Source organism: Malus domestica, chromosome 03 (assembly GCF_042453785.1).
Source record: "Malus domestica chromosome 03, GDT2T_hap1".
Lineage (NCBI taxonomy): Eukaryota > Viridiplantae > Streptophyta > Magnoliopsida > Rosales > Rosaceae > Malus > Malus domestica.
In genome coordinates this window covers 30925828-30944088 of record NC_091663.1, presented here as the reverse complement: position 1 = coordinate 30944088, position 18261 = coordinate 30925828, and the positions used below count along the sequence as shown (strand labels likewise).

The 18261-nt window shown below is 38.8% G+C and overlaps 1 protein-coding gene, 3 non-coding genes and 1 pseudogene across 4 annotated transcripts; 3 read left to right on the top strand and 2 right to left on the bottom strand.

The window, feature by feature from the left end:
• The first annotated feature begins 951 nt into the window (after positions 1-951).
• On the top strand, positions 952-1146 carry LOC114824255 (U2 spliceosomal RNA). The gene has a single exon (XR_003772394.2). It is a non-coding gene; the product is annotated as a U2 spliceosomal RNA (small nuclear RNA).
• A 3413-nt stretch (positions 1147-4559) lies between these two features.
• On the bottom strand, positions 4560-5504 carry LOC139194799 (uncharacterized). The gene has a single exon (XM_070819717.1). The coding sequence runs from the start codon at positions 5502-5504 to the stop codon at positions 4560-4562; it is 945 nt and encodes a 314-aa protein (XP_070675818.1).
• An 890-nt stretch (positions 5505-6394) lies between these two features.
• On the top strand, positions 6395-6588 carry LOC114824257 (U2 spliceosomal RNA). The gene has a single exon (XR_003772396.2). It is a non-coding gene; the product is annotated as a U2 spliceosomal RNA (small nuclear RNA).
• Positions 6589-8608: 2020 nt separating this feature from the next.
• On the top strand, positions 8609-8803 carry LOC114824254 (U2 spliceosomal RNA). Its single transcript, XR_003772393.2, has one exon. It is a non-coding gene; the product is annotated as a U2 spliceosomal RNA (small nuclear RNA).
• Positions 8804-14391: 5588 nt separating this feature from the next.
• Positions 14392-15773, bottom strand: LOC103419047 (putative pentatricopeptide repeat-containing protein At3g15200; annotated as a pseudogene).
• Positions 15774-18261: the final 2488 nt, after the last annotated feature.

Genomic DNA, 18261 nt, shown 5'->3' with positions numbered 1-18261 from the left:
AGAACTGAATTCATGAACTTCCTATCAGTGTGTAAGTTTCTCCAGAATGCACAGGAAGTTTGACATCATGGCCGGTACACCCCAACCCCGGAACAAGCGAGTGTTTGATCAAATCTCTTTGGTTGGTCATATTTTTTGTTTCCGATGACATTGTTCCTTTCGTAATGTGCAGTATTCATCCTCTCAATGCATACACCTCTCGTTTTATATGGAACAATAATTTTATTCCATCTTTTTGCGCAATGTAGTCTCTTAATCGACTTTTGTCTTGACATGGAACAAAAGGAGCAGAATGTTGGGAAAAAAAAATGAGCAACTTTGAGTAGAAATCAATACATTGGAAGGTGAAGGCATGCAGGAGCAAGAACTCGATGGATTTATTTCTTTTTTGTAGATTTTCTGGGAGCTACCTGAGACTTTACACTCATAAATTCCCTCTTTCCACAAAGCGTTCAAGTTCACCCGCTAACTTCTCACAACCATTTTGCAACAAGCAACAACACCGCCACCCTCCCACAAGCCATATAACCACTTGTATTCTCTTTCGCGACACTTTCCGACAATGTTACACCCGCCCTCCCCCTGGCTGGCGCTCCTGCGTCCTACACATTTAAATAAAGTTCAGCTTGATTAATAGTCCGCATCAAATTAATATGATATGTCATACTGTCTTGCAAGAGAAAATTTCCCCGTCATATATAAAGTTATAATTAATCAATGACAAGAGCCATAGCTTATAGGAATACGATCCTTCTCCTCTTCTTGTTGGATTTCAATGAGGGTCGATGGGAAAGGGAACGCAGGCATTAGCATTGCATTGTTGTAAAACTGTGGCTAATGTATACTTACTTAGGACTCACGTCTCCAACATCTTAGTCCCACACCGGCCTTAACAAGAATGGGTTAAGCAAAGATACAGAATAAATAAGGTTGTACGAAACGATATTAAGCATACCTTTCTCGGCCTTTTGGCTAAGATCAAGTGTAGTATCTGTTCTTATCAGTTTAATATCTGATACGTGGGCCAATGGTTCACACGATATTAAATTAATTTTTTTGGGGGGAGAGTTTACAACAATAGCTTGCTATTGAGACTCTCGTGTGTCGCCCAAGCGTTGCACTACTGTTTGGGCTGGCGCACCCCACCAAAATTAGTTCAAATCTTAACGGTTTTATGCCCAATTCTTTGTACTACAATTTTATTCTAACTTTTATTTCCATAGATGATTTTACAAAGAAGAAACATGTCATAATTCCTTCTTTTTTAGTAGTTGTAGGTTTGCCCAATAGCAACGCAGTGATGTATTTCAAGTTTAATGAATCTAGATTTTCTATTTCACATCCACTCCAAATTAATAAAGTTCTATGGGTTCTTGTAAAACAACAAAAAAAGAATTTCAGATGGTAAACTAACTATCCAATGATGATGTCAGATTAAGCACCCCTTAAGCCCTGATGTTTGTAGGGCACATCTGACCACAATAGGTGAGTAGAAATCACTAGTTCATAATCTTGAGTGGAACTCCAAAGATGGTGATACCTCACCTTAGCGTACTCCTCAATGACCTTTTTTTTTTTTTTTCCAAAGGCAAGTCATATATATTAAATTCGAAGAGATAGGTTAACATCACGGGCCAGGGTGTTAAACAAAAATTTTGGCCCAATACAATCCCAAACAAAATCCCTACCCTCCTTGAAAACAAACTTGGCCACCGAATGAGCAGCAATATTGCTCTCTCTAGGCGCAAAGACGAAAGACACGACCTGCATCCTACGTGCTAGAGTCTCGATGTCACCAAGCAAACAACCAATCCTAAAGTCCTGGGTTAGCTCCTTTCTAATCATGAGGATAATATCCCTAGCGTCAGACTCAATAAAAACATTAACAAAGCCCTGAAGCAGACAAAAGTCCAAGGCCCCCCGAATAACAGCTGCCTCCGCAGCCGCAGCAGAGTGGAACCTCGAAGCGCCGGTTCCACCAGCCCTCTGCAGAACGCCAACAAAATCCCGGGCCACCCAACCCAGCCCCGCTTTCTGCGATTCCTTACACCACGCAGCATCAGTGTTCACTTTAATCATCCCAAAACACGGTTTCATCCAACCAACCTGTCTCCTAACCACCCCCAGGTCCCCATTGCTCGCCGGAACCTTGGAGCCCGAGTCCACCCTCTCGTTCGCAGCTCGGTATTCGGTAACATTCCGTTTCCAAACCTCAAGAATCTCAGTCGGCGGAAGGAAGCTCCCACTGAAGATAGCATCATTCCGGTTCTTCCATAATCTCCACAAGCCAAAAACGAACTCTTGCAGAAGCTCGTTCGTGTTAGCTAGATCAGCAACCCGATTGCAAAAATTAACCCAGCTTTGTAGGAAGTCAGCTCCCTCCAGATCAAAGGAGTTTATCTGAAGCGGGGAGCAAAACCAGAAAAGATGGCTCGTTTCGCATCTGAAAAATATGTGATTCTCGGTTTCATCCACCAGTCCGCATACCCCACAGATGTTATCAACCCGCATATGCCGTCGTTTGAGATTCCTCCGAACAGCCAGCGCGTGATTGTAGCATTTCCAAATAAAAAATCTCATCTTCCTGGGAACATCCAGTCTCCAAATCGCATTCCAAATCTTGTTGTATTTGGTTTTGTCGCTAGGGGCCCCCCGTCCCTTCTTCCCGAGCCCTCCACTCTCCATGAGCTCCAAAGCAATTCCATACCCCGATTTCACCGAGTAAACCCCATTTGCAGTGTGGAACCAACCCATCCTATCACAGGATCCAAACCTACTAATCGGGATGCTGAGAATAGTATTCGCCTCCTCTGAGCTAAAACAAGCACTAATCAAATCTGCTTTCCAGGTCTTGGATTCCTGGTTAATTAAATCACTAACATACAGGGCACCCAGGTTCACCGCAGGCCTGATGCGAAAGGTAGACGGCATGGGGAACCAGGGATCCTCCCTAATTTTGATGGTTTCACCGTCCCCCACCCTCCAAATCAGCCCCTTCTCGAGCACCTTTCGAGCTTCGAGAATTCCTTTCCAGCCCCAAGAAGATCCCCGCCCAATGGTAGCCTCCCTAAAGGATTTCTCAGGATAGTACTTATCTCTCATCACCGATGCAAGCAGGGAATCCGGGAAGATGATTAAACGCCACCCAATCTTGCCGAGGAAGGCCAAATTAAAACATTGGAAATCCTTGAAACCCAGCCCTCCCAGGCATTTCTTCTGTATAAGCCGGTCCCAGGAAGTTCAATGGACCCCCCTGCGGTGCTCGCTTCCCCTCCACCAATAGTTACGAATAGCTTTCTCAATGTCCCTACATACTCCAATTGGCAGCTTGAAGCAACTCATAGCATGATTTGGCATAGCCGTAGCCACGGCTTTAATGAGAATTTCTTTACCTGCTGGGCTTAGGAATTGTTCAGCCCATCCCGTCATCCTTGATTCAATCCTCTCCCGGACGTCATTGAAAACCACCTTTTTCGAGTGCCCAAAATCGGTTTGAAGCCCCAGGTATTTCCCAAACCCCGCTTTGCTTTGAATGTTCAGAGTACGTTCGATGTCCTTCTTATCCCGTTTTTTAACTTTCGAACCATAAAAAATGGAGCTTTTGAGCATGTTGATTTCCTGACCCGAGCCCACAGCATAGGAGTTCAAAATTTCCCTCACTCCTCGCGCTTCCTCCACGGTAGCTTCACAAAATAAAACAGAATCGTCCGCAAATAATAAGTGCGTAATAGGCATTCCTTTCGGGGTCACCTTTACGCCGTGAAGGGTGCCCATTTCCAATCCCTTCCTGATAAGGGCAGATAGCCCTTCAGTACACAGAAGAAAGAGGTAAGGGGACAAAAGGTCTCCTTGTCTCAAACCCCTTTGCGGCAGGATGTAGCCTTTAGGCGTCCCGTTCATCAATATGCTATAAGAGGTAGAAGAGACACATTCCTTAATCCATCTACAAAAAACAGGATCAAAACCCAACTTGGCCATCATGATTAATAAAAAGCCCCACTCAACCCGGTCGTAGGCTTTAGCCATATCCAGCTTTAAAGCCATGCCCGCCCTGTCCTCCTTAGTCTGATGCATAAGAGAGTGAAGGATCTCGTGAACAACCAGAATATTATCTTGAATATACTTCCCTGCTACGAAGGCCGACTGGTTGTCACTAATCACTTTAGGCATGACTCTTTTCAGTCTGTTGGTGAGCACTTTAGCAAGAATCTTATAAATGACATTACATAAAGCAATGGGACGGTATTGCGTCATGTTTTTTGGGCAGGCAACTTTAGGAATAAGAACTAGGTTGGTGTGGTTTAGTTTCTTTAGGAGCTTGCCCGACTTCCAGAATGCTTTAACAGTGCTAATAACATCCCCTCCCACCACCTCCTAATGATCCTGGTAGAAACTCCCAGAGAACCCATCCGGCCCCGGGGCCCTTGTGGGAGGGATTTGGAAAGCCGCCTCCTGATTTCTCCCTCTGTGACCGGAGCCGTCAGCATAGAGTTATCTTCGTGGGAGACCCTTGTCTGCACACTACAGGTAATTTCTCCAATCTGAGTCGGGTTGCTAGACTAAAAGAGATCACTGAAATAGTTCACCGCAGTCGAACAAATCCCATCAGCATCCGAGCGCCAGACCCCCTGCAGATCTTCCAGGCCCTTTATCTTATTAGATCTTCGGCGCTTCATCGTTTGTGTGTGGAAAAATTTCGTATTCTTATCGCCGTCATTTAGCCATTGAACCCTAGACTTGGCCCGCCAGTAGGCCTCCTCCCCCTTATGCGCTTCCCGCAGAAGTCTCTCTTTAATGTGGACTTCCTCCGAGGCAAAGTGTTTAGATTGATAGGCTCCCCTCAGCTCACCTTTCAACATGTCAATTGTTTTTTTGGTGTTTCTTCCGTTTTCCCTGTACCATCTTTTGAGACTCCGGCTAACAATCTTTAACTTTTCACTAAGCCGGAAGGCGTGAGAGCCCCAAACGTTGGCCGCCCAGTCCCTAGCCACCAGGTTGTGGCAGTCGTCAGATTTACTCCATCTGGCATCATATGTGAATCTTCTTCCCCTCCACTCCTCAGACTTCTTGGTGGTAAGCAGCAAGAGATAGTGGTCAGAGCCTTCCAGCGCGACATGGAGGATTTTAGTGTCCGGGTACAGGTCGTGCCATCCCAGGCTCGCAAAACCCCGGTCGAGTCTCTGTTGGATAGGTAGTGAATCCCTGTTGTTTCTCCAGGTAAACGGATACCCTTCATAACCCAAGTCCAGCAGTTCATTATTGGCAACAAAATCTCTGAAGTCCCTCATGCTAGCCGCAGATCTGTGGTTGCCACCATCTTTTTCGCCATTGCACAAAATGTCATTAAAATCCCCAATAAAGAGGCAGGGGTCCCTTTCCCTCCCAATCCGATTGCCTAGGGTTCTCCATTGGTCACGCCTCTTCTTTTCGTCCGTTCTAGCATAGATGCCAAATAATCTCCAGTAACACTCATTATCGTCGTCCCACACCTTGACCTCAATCATATGGTCCGTAGATTTCACCAGGAGGATCTTCGAGCCATCCCTTCAGAATACACAAAGCCCCCCTCCAATTCCTTTAGGCTCTACAGCGTGCAGAAATTCCATACCAAGTCTCTTCTTTAGATACCCATAGCGACTGCTTTTGTTTTTTGTTTCAAGCAGGATCACTATGTCGGGGGTGTGAAGCCTATTTTGCTCCAACAAATTGTCAACTGTCAGGTCACCCCCGATACCCTGACAGTTCCACGTAATTATCTTCATTGGGAATTGGGAGACCCCTTGTGGCTGGTCTCCTCCGCCTCGATAGAAAAACTCTTCCTTGATTTGGTTGCTATCACCTCCACATCTTGAGTGCAATCTGTTTGTACCGCCTCCCGGTACGATCGCTTTTTCCTTTTGAGGTCAACCGAAACAGCTGCAATGATAGGTTCCAGATCAAAAGGATCGTCCTCCACTTCCTTACTACCTGTGGGTTCGCCTCAATGACCTTTTTTCATCAGAAAATATAATATTACATTAGTGAACAAACAAAATGAACAATCCAAGAATTAGAATTCTTGCTGAAAAAAAAAAGAATTAGAAAATTCAAATTCAAGCATGTAAGACACAATAATTTGATAATCTCATCACTGCGAGCACAATAATTTGATAATCTTATAACTGAAACAAAAGAATTTGAATGGCATAATTCTAATGAATTGTGAGCAATTTTTGTTTTTATTTTTTATGATTGTGGAAGTAACGTTGGTATTAACAATGTAAGCATCTTTTTCTAATAGCGTGGAAGTTAGCCCCATTTTCTCAACTTGTAACATGTTAATCCCACACCGGCCACTGCAAGAAAGGGCAAAGCGAAGACAGAATAAATACGGTTTTACGGCTCAATGCTAAGCATACCTTTCTCGGCCTTTTGGCTAAGATCAAGTGTAGTATCTGTTCTTATCAGTTTAATATCTGATACGTGGATCAATGGTTCACATGATATTAAATTAATTTTTTAGGGAGGAGAGTCCACTGCGGTAGCTTGCTGCCCAAGTGTGGCACAACTCCGGCCTGGCGCACTCCACCAAATCTAGTTTCAATTTTTACAGTTTTATGCCCTGTTAAACTTCTGATTCAATTACAGTGATTCTAGTTCAAGTGGTGGAGGAAAAGCATAAGAACCCTAAGGGTTTACATCTCTGTAACGGTCGGAATTTCGGCAATTTACAGCCTCGATCGAAGCTGACTAAACTCTTTGTAACACAACCATGTTGCGTCAACATTTGCTAATCCAATTTCACTATTCTACTCCTGTTCGTTCATAGTGCTGCATGCACGTATGAATTTGGCAACTCTATCGTTCATGGTCCCAACATTCTATATAATGTTGTTTATGAATTTGGCGATTTCGTAGAGCGTGTGAACAAATTGGAGAGATCTTTTTTCGCTAAGAAAAATGAGAGATTTGATGTTGGGATGGAGGCAAAGCCTAGATTTGAACCGTGGGATATATTCTCATTTCATCCAATATTCCATAACACACCCCACTTTTTCAACTGCTTCCATAAGACACTTGACCATGCTCTGGTAAATTTGAGTAGACGTACCTGGAGGGAGAGTCCAGAGTGGAAGGAGTAGGACTGTTGGAAAGCATGGAGTATCCTTGTCCTTGTCATTGTTGGATTTCAGTGGGGGGTGATCGGAATTGATTTCAGTTTTATTGGAGTTGAAGGAAGTGATTCCATGTTCCTTTCTGTATATTTTGACAATAGAAATGTTTAAGATGTCGTCCATCGATCGTGTTGGTTCAAGACTACTTACGGGTGTAGGCCCGTAGGGTATCAAGATTTATATGGACTTTTGTTGAGTTTTTGAAGTACTATACTTTCACGGATTTAGTAGGCTTTTACTGATTATTATAAGCTTCTTAAAAATTTCAGACTTTTAATGATATATTTTTTGTGGAAAATAAAGTAAAACGATAGACTTTTGTAAAATTCTAGAGAGTTCAATGCTAGAATTTTGTGGATTGTCATGGACTTTTTAATAACCAATTTATTAATAAGCATTGTTATTTTTAAGTTTTCATTATTGAAATGGTGATCATGACCATGACAAAGTGGTCTTATGAGGTGCTGGCAATAGTAGTGGTGAAAGTGTGTCTCGTGGTCATTGTCAGCAAAATGGTGATAGTAAAGCCGGTGTCTATGGTGGTGGAGGTAATAGTAGGAGTGCTAATTGTGGTGATGTGGTGGTGAAGGAGTAGGGATGAGGCGATGGTGTTGCTGATGGGCTGGTGAAGGAGTAGGGATGAGGCGATGGTGTTGCTGATGGGCTGGTGATGTTGGTGGTAGAGGTGGTAGTTATGGTGATATGTTGTTCCATTCTCAAACCATTTAGGGAGGGGCATTATCTCACCTTTTTTCTTTTTTTTTTTGGTATGTGGTATGCCACTCCACAAGCAAGGAGCATCCAATGTGTGGTGGTGGCGACATGGTGGTGGAAGTGCTGATAATGATCTTCATTGCATTATGATGGGTGGTGGAGTATATCATCAGAGAATTGAGAAAAATAAAATCCATCAAAATTTTAGGGGGAGAGAATTAGTTAGCTATGACAAAAAAAAAAACTTACTATAAAAGCACAAGTCTATAAAAATCCATGAATTCTAAAATCTTTTAAAATAAATGAAATTTTGAATACACCTGAATTTTTGTAAACCCACAAAAAGTCATAATTGAATTTTCATAGAGTTTTAAAAGCCATAAAAGTCTTTACTTAATACATAGTCATCACAATACACCCCTCTTGAATGTAGTAAGGTTGGGTTTTAGACACAATCCTTTTTAACCGCATGCAATGAAGACATGAACTTTCTACACATGTGTAAACTTCTACCTCTGTGAATGTACATGAGGGTTGAGAAGACAAAGTTTCAAACGTCCGTGTGAAGGTTTTTACCTCCTAGCTAGGAAAGGGATGCATGCATGCATTGTAGTAAAAATGTGGGCGATGCATACCTATTTAGGACCCATGGCATAAACATCTTAGTCCCACACCGGCCACAGCAAGAATGGTTAAGCAAAGAGACAGAATAAATGAGGTTGTACGAAACATTACTAAGCATACCTTTCTCGGCCTTTTGGCTAAGATCAAGTGTAGTATCTGTTCTTATCAGTTTAATATCTGATACGTGGATCAATGGTTCACACGATATTAAATTAATTTCTTTAGCGGGAGAGTCCATTACAATAGCTTGCTATTGGGACTCTTGCGTGTCGCCCAAGCGTTGCACTATTGCTCGGGCTGGCGCACCCCACCAAAACTAGTTCAATTCCTTATGGCTTTATCCCCAGTTCTTTCTACTGCAATTTTATATTAAACTTTTATTTACATAGATTATTTTAGAAATAACATTTTATGAGATTCTCGTGCCTAAGCATTGCACTACTGCTCAGGTGCACTCCAACCCAACCCTATTACAGGACCACTAAACTCCTGTTCTAGCTCTTTTTAGGCCCTTCAGGCGACAATGGAATTCCACCCTCCTTCTCCATCTTCATTTCTCGTTTCTACGGCTTTGCATCTAGTTTTAACCTTTTATAGTTTTTATGTCTTGTTCAACTTCTAATTCAATTACGGCTTTGCATCTAGTTTTAACCTTTTATAGTTTCACGAGTCTATTTCATATCGAATCCGAGTCCATATTAAGCACTTGAAAGTTGAAACCAACAACTATTAGGGATGGAGGAAATGCGTATGTGCCTCAAGGATTTCATCTCTGATTTTCGACAATTTACAGCCTCACTAACGTATAATTCTAATACCGTACGTATAGATTTAGATTTTTGATCACTTCAGACTTCGCAAATCAGTTTTGATGATAGCAGAAGGGGAGAGAACTGTATCTAATTCTTTTTTATTCAGAATATTTTTATTTGAGTTTATTTGGTTTTCTTTCTTTGTTTTATGGGTTACTACACTCATGCCTCACTCATTTTTCAATTATTTAAAGACGACTTTGTTTTATGGTTTTCTATTGGAACGATCTTGTCACTATGTTCATCACTGCATGTTCAAGGCGCTCCTCAACGTCGCCAAATTAAATATTTTAGCCCTTCGGCGGTCCTCTTTCTTCCTGCTCAAAATGGTTGCTATCAAGGTTCTAAATTTCTTTCTCAAATCTAAAAATTTAATCAAATTATGCACTTTTCTGATGAGCAACGAAAAACCATCAAATCCATGAATGAATAACGAGAAATACATACAGAATGAAAGTTGTGTGAGCACTAAAAAGTGTTGTAGCCCGTGACACTCCCAACAGACTTTGGCAGCTAAGGCGACTGGTGGCGTGGCCATTTTGTTGTAAGTCAAAATTCTATATACATTATTCCTACCATATCAATCCATGTTGCCACCTCCGTTTTGGTTGGCCAATATTTAACAGTATGATGGTCCCATTACTTGAATGGAATGATTGAGTTGATGAGTTTCTGCAGCACCTTTGGCAGTGGTTAGGCAGTACCCATTACTTGAAACCAGCTCTATGGCAGCAATGGATGAATTTCCAAGCAGACCTCATACAACAAGTGTCCTAGCTTTACCGTATCTTTTGTTTCATTTCTTTTGGAACAATCACAACACTTTTTTTATTATGGATCTACCATCAGAAATTCAATGCGTAATCTTAGCATTCATTGTTTATTCCTAAATAATCTCAATTTTCAATTATTCAACCAAGCGAAAAAACACAGTGCATATGATCAACCAAAAGCAAAACTATCCTTGCACGCCGCCAATAGGATTGAAATGAAATTTCGGTGTTAGACCTTGGCTTTTTAAACAGATCAAAACTGCAATGTAGAAGACGATATATGTCTCGTTCAAAAGTGGTTAGTTCAAAATGAGCTTTTTGACAGGCTCACTTTGATGAGAGTATGAAACTAAAATCAGTGAAAAACATCAGAAATGCAACAGAATTTTCTTGAAAACTATTCAATCTTCAAAATACTATTGACTTCCATGATCGAATGTACCTCAGGGTAGCCCTAGTTTTCAAGGCCAAGCAGTTTCCGGTTACAAACAAAATTACAATCCATGAAAAATTTCAGTCTGTTTTCTTGGTGGAGGACTCAGGGAGGATTGAGGAGCATGAGTACGATGATTTTAGAGCGCGTCTAACTGCTGCCACCAGCCACCAACTGCGCACAGGCGGGCGTCGCATATAGGCAAGGCAACGTAGATAGGCTGAGCTTAAGAGATCTGATCATATTGTATATTTTTACAGTATTCATTTCCAGTTCGAAAATGTTAATTTGAGATGCCAATCTCTTACTGTAATTCAAGAAGAAAGGGAATTTGAGAAAAGAAAAATCAAATTGTAAATTTGTAATATTGATTACTTTTCTGGCTTTACGATACACATTACAATGCTTTATAGACTCGGTAATGCTTGCCGGCCGGGGGTGCCCCTTCATCCCCACCTCCGATAACCATGTCTTTTAATCAGGGATTCCCTACCCCCGCCTCCGCAGGGAATAGTACCTTCAAACTCATACCCGCCAACCTGCATATCTTAAATTTTTTAGTAATGTTAGGGAGATTAAATTTATAGACTAAATTTGCAAACTAAATGATGTGTCACCAATATGAAATGAGCACGATTATCAGCGTTTAAGTAATAATTCAATCAACAACTTCCATGTCATTTAGTTTACAAAATTTAGTCCACAAATTTAGTCTCCCTAGCATTACTCTAATTTTTTTATTTAATTAATGTTTTGTTTACTCCATATGTATTGGGTAGCGCTGGGCGCAAATTACTTTGATTCAGTTTGGCACAAAACATATAACCGAACCAACTAGTATTCAACGGTTCGGTTTAGTTTAGTTTTGACCAATAACACCATTGAAACCGACCCAAACAAATCAAAACACTGTTAATCGGTTGGGTTTGGTCGGTTTTAGCCAATTCAATACATAAATAAATAAACGTTCAACATTTTAAGAGTTTAAATCTTCTAAACATTCCCCACATCTCATCCATTCTAATTGGATTGAAAGATTGAGTTTTTCGGAATATAAAAAGTTCACCAAGTCAAATAGAACTAAGTTTTGATTAAATAAAATCTCATGCTAGCGAATGATTTATTAATTACAACATTATATACGCATAAAGTACATATATATATCTCCTAATTGTTAGAAGTCATCACAACTTATAATATGTTGAGACTTGTGATATGTGTATGGTACGACCTATACTAAGTTGACGCGTGTAAAATAAATAAATTAATAATTAAAAGATACACGGTCGGTTTAATTTGGTTTTTGGTCAGTTTCAAAAGTATCAAAACTGAACCAAACTAAAAGTAAATCGTTTCGGTTTTTAATTTGTTTGACATTTTTCTTGGTCAAAATCAAACCAAACCCACCATTATGATTCACATCAGTTGGTTTGATGTAGACCTGGCAGTTTTTGACACGACACGGTGACACGACACGAAAACGACACGAAAATAACGGGTTTCGGGTCAACACGATAACTTATCGGGTCACTATCGGGTGACCCGTTAAGAACCCGTTAATAACGGGTTCTTAACAGGTATACACGCGGGTAACACGTGGGTAACCCGTTTCGACCCGTTAAGAAAAAAATTATTTTAATAATTTTAAAGTTTAATTACTAAAAGATTTATTATAAAATACAATAGTCATATTAATATATACAATATATTCTATATTAAATATATAGTTTTGTATTATTGTTCTATATAAATTATAAAAAAAATAAAAAAAAGTTTTAGTCATTATTTATTTTTATTATGAGAGTTCCTTATTATCATTACTAGGATAAATTTTACATAACATATTCTTGTCCAAAATTAAAATATACTAGTATAGTATTTGTATATGCAAGAACTAAGAAGACATGCATACAAGTATGAAAAATGTGAAAGAATATATAAACACTCGTGATTTATCATTATTCCTTCACGAATAGATAATTGTTACACTTATATTATCGTTTAGATTTTTAAAATCCTTCAAACCCTCATGAATAATGTCTTTTATTTGAGGGAAAAATTAATAAAATTAATAATAATTATTGTAGAAGTGTAAAAAATGTAAAAAAATATATATACAATCACTCATATATAAAAAATGTAAATACTTTAAATTAAAGATCAAATTTATTCATTACATTCTTATAGGGTCGAGGAGTGTATATGTACAAAATCATCAAAATCGGAGCTAAAATAACCGTTAAATTGTTATTTTTCGTTTATAACCGTCGAAAACTTTTGTTCCGTTATGTAATCTCTGAATGTTTGTTTTTTACAATTTTTTACGTTTGCAATCTTGGAATGTGTATAAATAAGTTTGACGGTTGGATCGTTGAAAAAAGTTTCGTAGAATGCATATTGCATCAAAACGGTAGATTAATATTATACTTCTATTAAGTATAAAATAAGTTTTTGTGGTATCCACTAGTGTAAATACTTTAAATTAAAGATCAAGTTCATTCATTACATTCATATAGGGTCGAGGAGTGTATCTGTAAAAAATCATTAAAATCGGAGCTAAAATAACCGTTAAATTGTGATTTTTTGTTTATAACCGTTGATACCTTTTGTTCCGTTACGTAATCTCTGAATGTTTGTTTTTACGATTTTTTATGTATGAAATCTTGGAATGTGTACAAATAAATTTGACGGTTTGACCGTTAAAAAAAGTTTTGTAGAATGCATATTGCGTCAAAATAGTAGATTAAACAAACACTTAAAGTTAATATTATACTTCTATTAAGTATAAAAATGGATTTTGTGGTATCCATTAGTGTAAATACTTTAAATTAAAGATCAAATTTATTCATTACATTCTTATAGGGTCGAGGAGTGTATCTGTAAAAAATCATCAAAATCGGAGCTAAAATAACCGTTAAATTGTGATTTTTCGTTTATAACCGTCGAAAACTTTTGTTCCGTTACGTAATCTCTGAATGTTTTTTTTTTTACGATTTTTTATGTATGCGATCTCATAATGTGTACAAATAAGTTTGACGGTTGGATCGTTGAAAAAAGTTTCGTAGAATGCATATTGCGTCAAAACAGTAGATTAAACAAACACTTAGAGTTAATATTATATTTCTATTAAGTATAAAATAAGTTTTTGTGGTATCTACTAGTGTAAATACTTTAAATTAAAGATCAAATTTATTCATTACATTCTTGTAGGGTCGAGGAGTGTATCTGTAAAAAAATCATCAAAATCGGAGCTAAAATAACCGTTAAATTGTGATTTTTCGTTTATAATCGTCGATAACTTTTGTTTCGTTACGTAATATTTGAATGTTTGTTTTTTTACAATTTTTTACGTATGCAATCTTGGAATGTGTACAAATAAGTTTGACGGTTGGATCGTTGAAAAAAGCTTGTCATTACGAGTGTTTATATATTTTTTCTATATTTTTTTACACTTCTACATTAATTAAAAAACTATTAAAGACTTTAGGTAAGCGAAAATATACTTAAAAAAATTGCGTTTTTATGTTTTGGATGTGATAATATGGAATGTATATACTTATTTAGTATTATGTTTTTCATTTGATTATTTATTGGTTTAAAATATATTTTCCTTAACGGGTAACGGGTCGGGTCATATTACCTGTTAATATTATCGGGTCGATTTCGGGTCGGGTCATTTTACCCGTTTATTTTAACGGGTGTTACACGACACGACCCGTTAAGATATCGGGTATGACACGAAAACGACACGAACACGGAAAACACGACACGAATGCCAGGTCTAGTTTGATGCCCATCCCTATATCTCTATGCGACATAAATTAATCGATTACTATAAGTATGTAAACAAGAAAAGCTAATAAAATAGTAAACAGCACTACAAAATTTCACACAATTGTAATAGCATAGCAACCTGCAATCCGTTAAACGTTTATCATTCCATGTAATAGCGTAGAAACCTCCGTACAGGTCAGGTTAATTTGCTAGCAGGTTATGAATTGTTCCACAAAGGCCCTAATGTCAAGCTGTCATTTTCCTCTGCTTGCTTTACTGCTTGTCCACCTTCCTTTTTCGACTGGACATTCATAGAATCCATCAATAGTTCGGTCCTTGGCTCTGGTATCATCCCCTTTGATGTCATCTCACGGAAATAGCGCAAAGTTTCCTTGACCCTTCTCTTATCATGGAACCCATGAATCATAATGGTATAAGATCGCCGGTCAGGTCGCAACCCATTTTTCGCCATCTCGTCCCACGTATATCGCACTCTTTCCTGACAATCCCATTCCATATACAACTTCAACAGCAAGTTGTATGTGTCACCAGTCAGGTTGCATCCATTTTTCTGCATTCTCTCCAACAGGCCAGGAACTTCCTCTGGTTTCTTCGACGACTTGAGGAAGTAATTGGTAGTTACTTCATTGGGCAGACAACTACCCTTCCTCTGTTCCATTTCTTCCAAAAGCTCGTAAACCTTCTCCATACACCGTACTTTGCATAGGTGTTTAATTAGTGAGTTGTATGTTGCTGCATTTGGGCGACATCGTCGGGCATTCATTTCCTGAAATACTTCCAATGCACGAGGAATCCTCTTCTTGAAACAAAGAGCATCGATTATGCAATTGCATGTCACCACGTCTGGGTTGCAACCCTGATCCCACATTGCTCCAAAAAACTTGAGTGCCGTACCCAACTTTCCTTTCTTGGTCAGTGCATTTATAAAAGTTCCAGACGCAAACTGATCTGGCTTGCATTCAGACGCGATTATATCTTTCCAAAACCTTTTCGCCTGACCTCGCTCGCACACACCATCCATTAAGAATAATATTCCACGTCTGTATATCTTGCCCGAACTCTTTCCCCTTCACGTTAAACAAAGTTTCCGCAGCTTCTACATGCTTATACCGGCATAACCACAGCATAAGCTTCTGAAACGCACCCAAATCAAGCTCGAGACCAAACTCTTTTCTCTTGTAAAACACATCAATTGCTTCCTCCACCTTATAAGTCCCTCTCTCTTGTGCATTTCCTCGAGCACTTGGTAGACTTCATTGAAAGCCCGCATTTTCTTCAGAATCTGCAACTGAGTGGACGAAACAAATCGTGTTATTCCTACCCAGAAAGTAAAATAGGGAATTTTTAGTGAAAGTTTCGAGCTTTGGGTCCGTTGGGATCTGAAAGTTGTGAAATTTGGAAAGGTAGGAGACGGGTTTGTGTGAAATCGGATAGTGAGCGTGATGGTTTCTGGTTTGGGTTTGGAATTTTAAACTGAAATCACGTTGGATGTTATTTCCCCGGGAAAAGGTTACCAACGGTCGGAACTTGAAACGCATGTTGGTTTTTCTAATGAACAATACTTAGATTTATAAAGAACAATACTTAACTACTTAAATATGAGTATGAACTCCTATTCAAAATTTTTAATGTTTAAATTACGGAGCTTTATATTTATGATCAGAACCGTTCATATGAATCACATTGTAAATATCATCTCTGCAAAAATTAAATTAAAACTAAGATCGTTTAGTTAATATATTGTAGCAAATACATAGACAGTGGCAGATGCATTGAGGGGCAGGGGGTCATTTGACCCCCGAACTTTGGTGAATGTCCATAAATACCTTAGTTACTAACCCTCCGAACTTCGGTGATATAAATACCTTGGGTGCTGCTCTTTTGAAGATTAGAGTTAGCTTCATACATGTCCTCCAACATCATCATTTTTGGACAAACATATTAATGGGATGCAATGATATCAAACATTATTAGTGTGTTCAAGATAAGTGTGTTTCTTTGTTAAGCATTCATATGGGAGCAGCCTTGGAACATGTTAGTTACCCTTGCAAATGAAGCATTAACAGGTGTGCATTTAATTATAAACACGAAGTTCTATAGATTGACAACGAACAATTTTGAGAAATTTTGAATAGAAGTTCCTACTCATTTTTTAATAGTCAAGTATTGTTCATTTATAAAAAAAAAAAAAAAAGAGACTCGCTCTCAAGGATTGAGGAGGAATTCCTCCTTAAAATACTTGATGGCCTATTTAAACAGGATTCCGTTTAAATTTTATTAGTTAATTTTTTATAGTTTTGGAATAATGATTTCCAGGGCGTGACACTGGGTTTGTTGGATAGGGAGTGTACAGTGAACTCGAGAGGACGATTGTCATTTGCAAAAATTGTTGGGGTACTATTGGATTTTAGAAAGATTCATTAAAGTGGTATTGTCGCTCCGCATGCTTTGAGAAAAGTTAGAATTTTCTAAGTACCTCCTACCTAGCTTTCTTTTTCCGCTGCCTCAAAGAAAGTAGCTTATTTTTCATATACCGAATACATACAATAGCCAAAAAAAATTTAAAACCTGCTTTTTGAAAAACTTAAGTAATCCAAACTAGTACTTAACAATTCATCGGTTTGCCTAAGATTGGGAATGAAACCAATGCAAACTGGATCGTAATTACACCAAGAAATTTTCTAATATACTATAAAGTATTTTTTGTTTTTATTCAACCAAGAAATACTCTATATTCTATATGTTTTATTCGTAACTCGATAAAAAAAATACAAAAAATAAGGTCTAACAGTTAAAAACTATAAAGTATAAGATATACCGAAGCACCGTAACATTTTTACGCACCAAAATTGTCGAATATTTAAAGGAAAAGATTTCAAAAAGTTAAACAAAAATAATCATTATTCTTGTTTTCCTAGAATGACACACAAGTACTTTTGTTTCTTTCGATTCAAAATCAGTCCAATATACGGAGAACTTTCCCTTGCGGTGGCCTGCACAACACAATAAAAGATTTTTCAATGTGATCGTCACATGGGATGGTACATTACGTGTCATTATATAAATGAAATAATATGTGTTAAAAATTTAATAATTTAAAAAATAAAACTTTTCATCACTTACATAAAAATACGTGATGTACCAACCGTGTTCCCGTCGCAACCACAAGAGCTGTTAAAACCACCTCTACACATGGCAGCATCGCAACAAAGCCAAAGACTGTAACAACCGTCGGATCCGATGGGACCAGTTCAAAAAGTAACGATCCATCTCACGCTGCAAAGAGAAGGGCCCATGCCGACAATTTTCATTCCAAAGCCCAAAAAGTCCAACAAAACCCAAAACCCAAACGCCGCCACAAACTTTCCGTCTATCGCCCCAACACAAAAGAAGCGGCAGCACGATACGCGACGACAGCGCCGTCATAACCGCCGTTAGGGAAAGCCGCCCTTCCATCGTCCTCGCGCCGCGTGGCCCTCACCAGAAACGCGCCAGCGCGCATCGCCGCGCTTTGTTATCCACATGGGCCCCACCGAGTGAGAATTTTGAGAGTGCGCGCGTTACCGTAGGTGGGTCAAAGGCCTCGTTGACCGAGCAAATATTTTTCTTTTAGCTCTCGGTGTTGGCATGTTGGGCGCACGGGCACGTGTGGCGCATGACATCAACGCTCCATGCGGGCTCTCCTACTCATTTCAAATTCAAAGCATTTTTAGAGTTTTTTTTTTTTTTTTTCATTCATTTTAATTCAAAGCAAGTCAAAATCCTTTTTCTTTCTTTTGATACTTTACTAATCATGTTTTAAATTTGTATGTATAAAATTGTTTTCAGAACTGGTAAGTTAGGAATCAAACACTGCACGAAAGTAATAAGAAATATAAATCTAGGCTAACAATATGCTATAGCATTTTTCTTTAGGAACCTCATATATTTAGCAAATAGTAATTGCATAGTTTCAG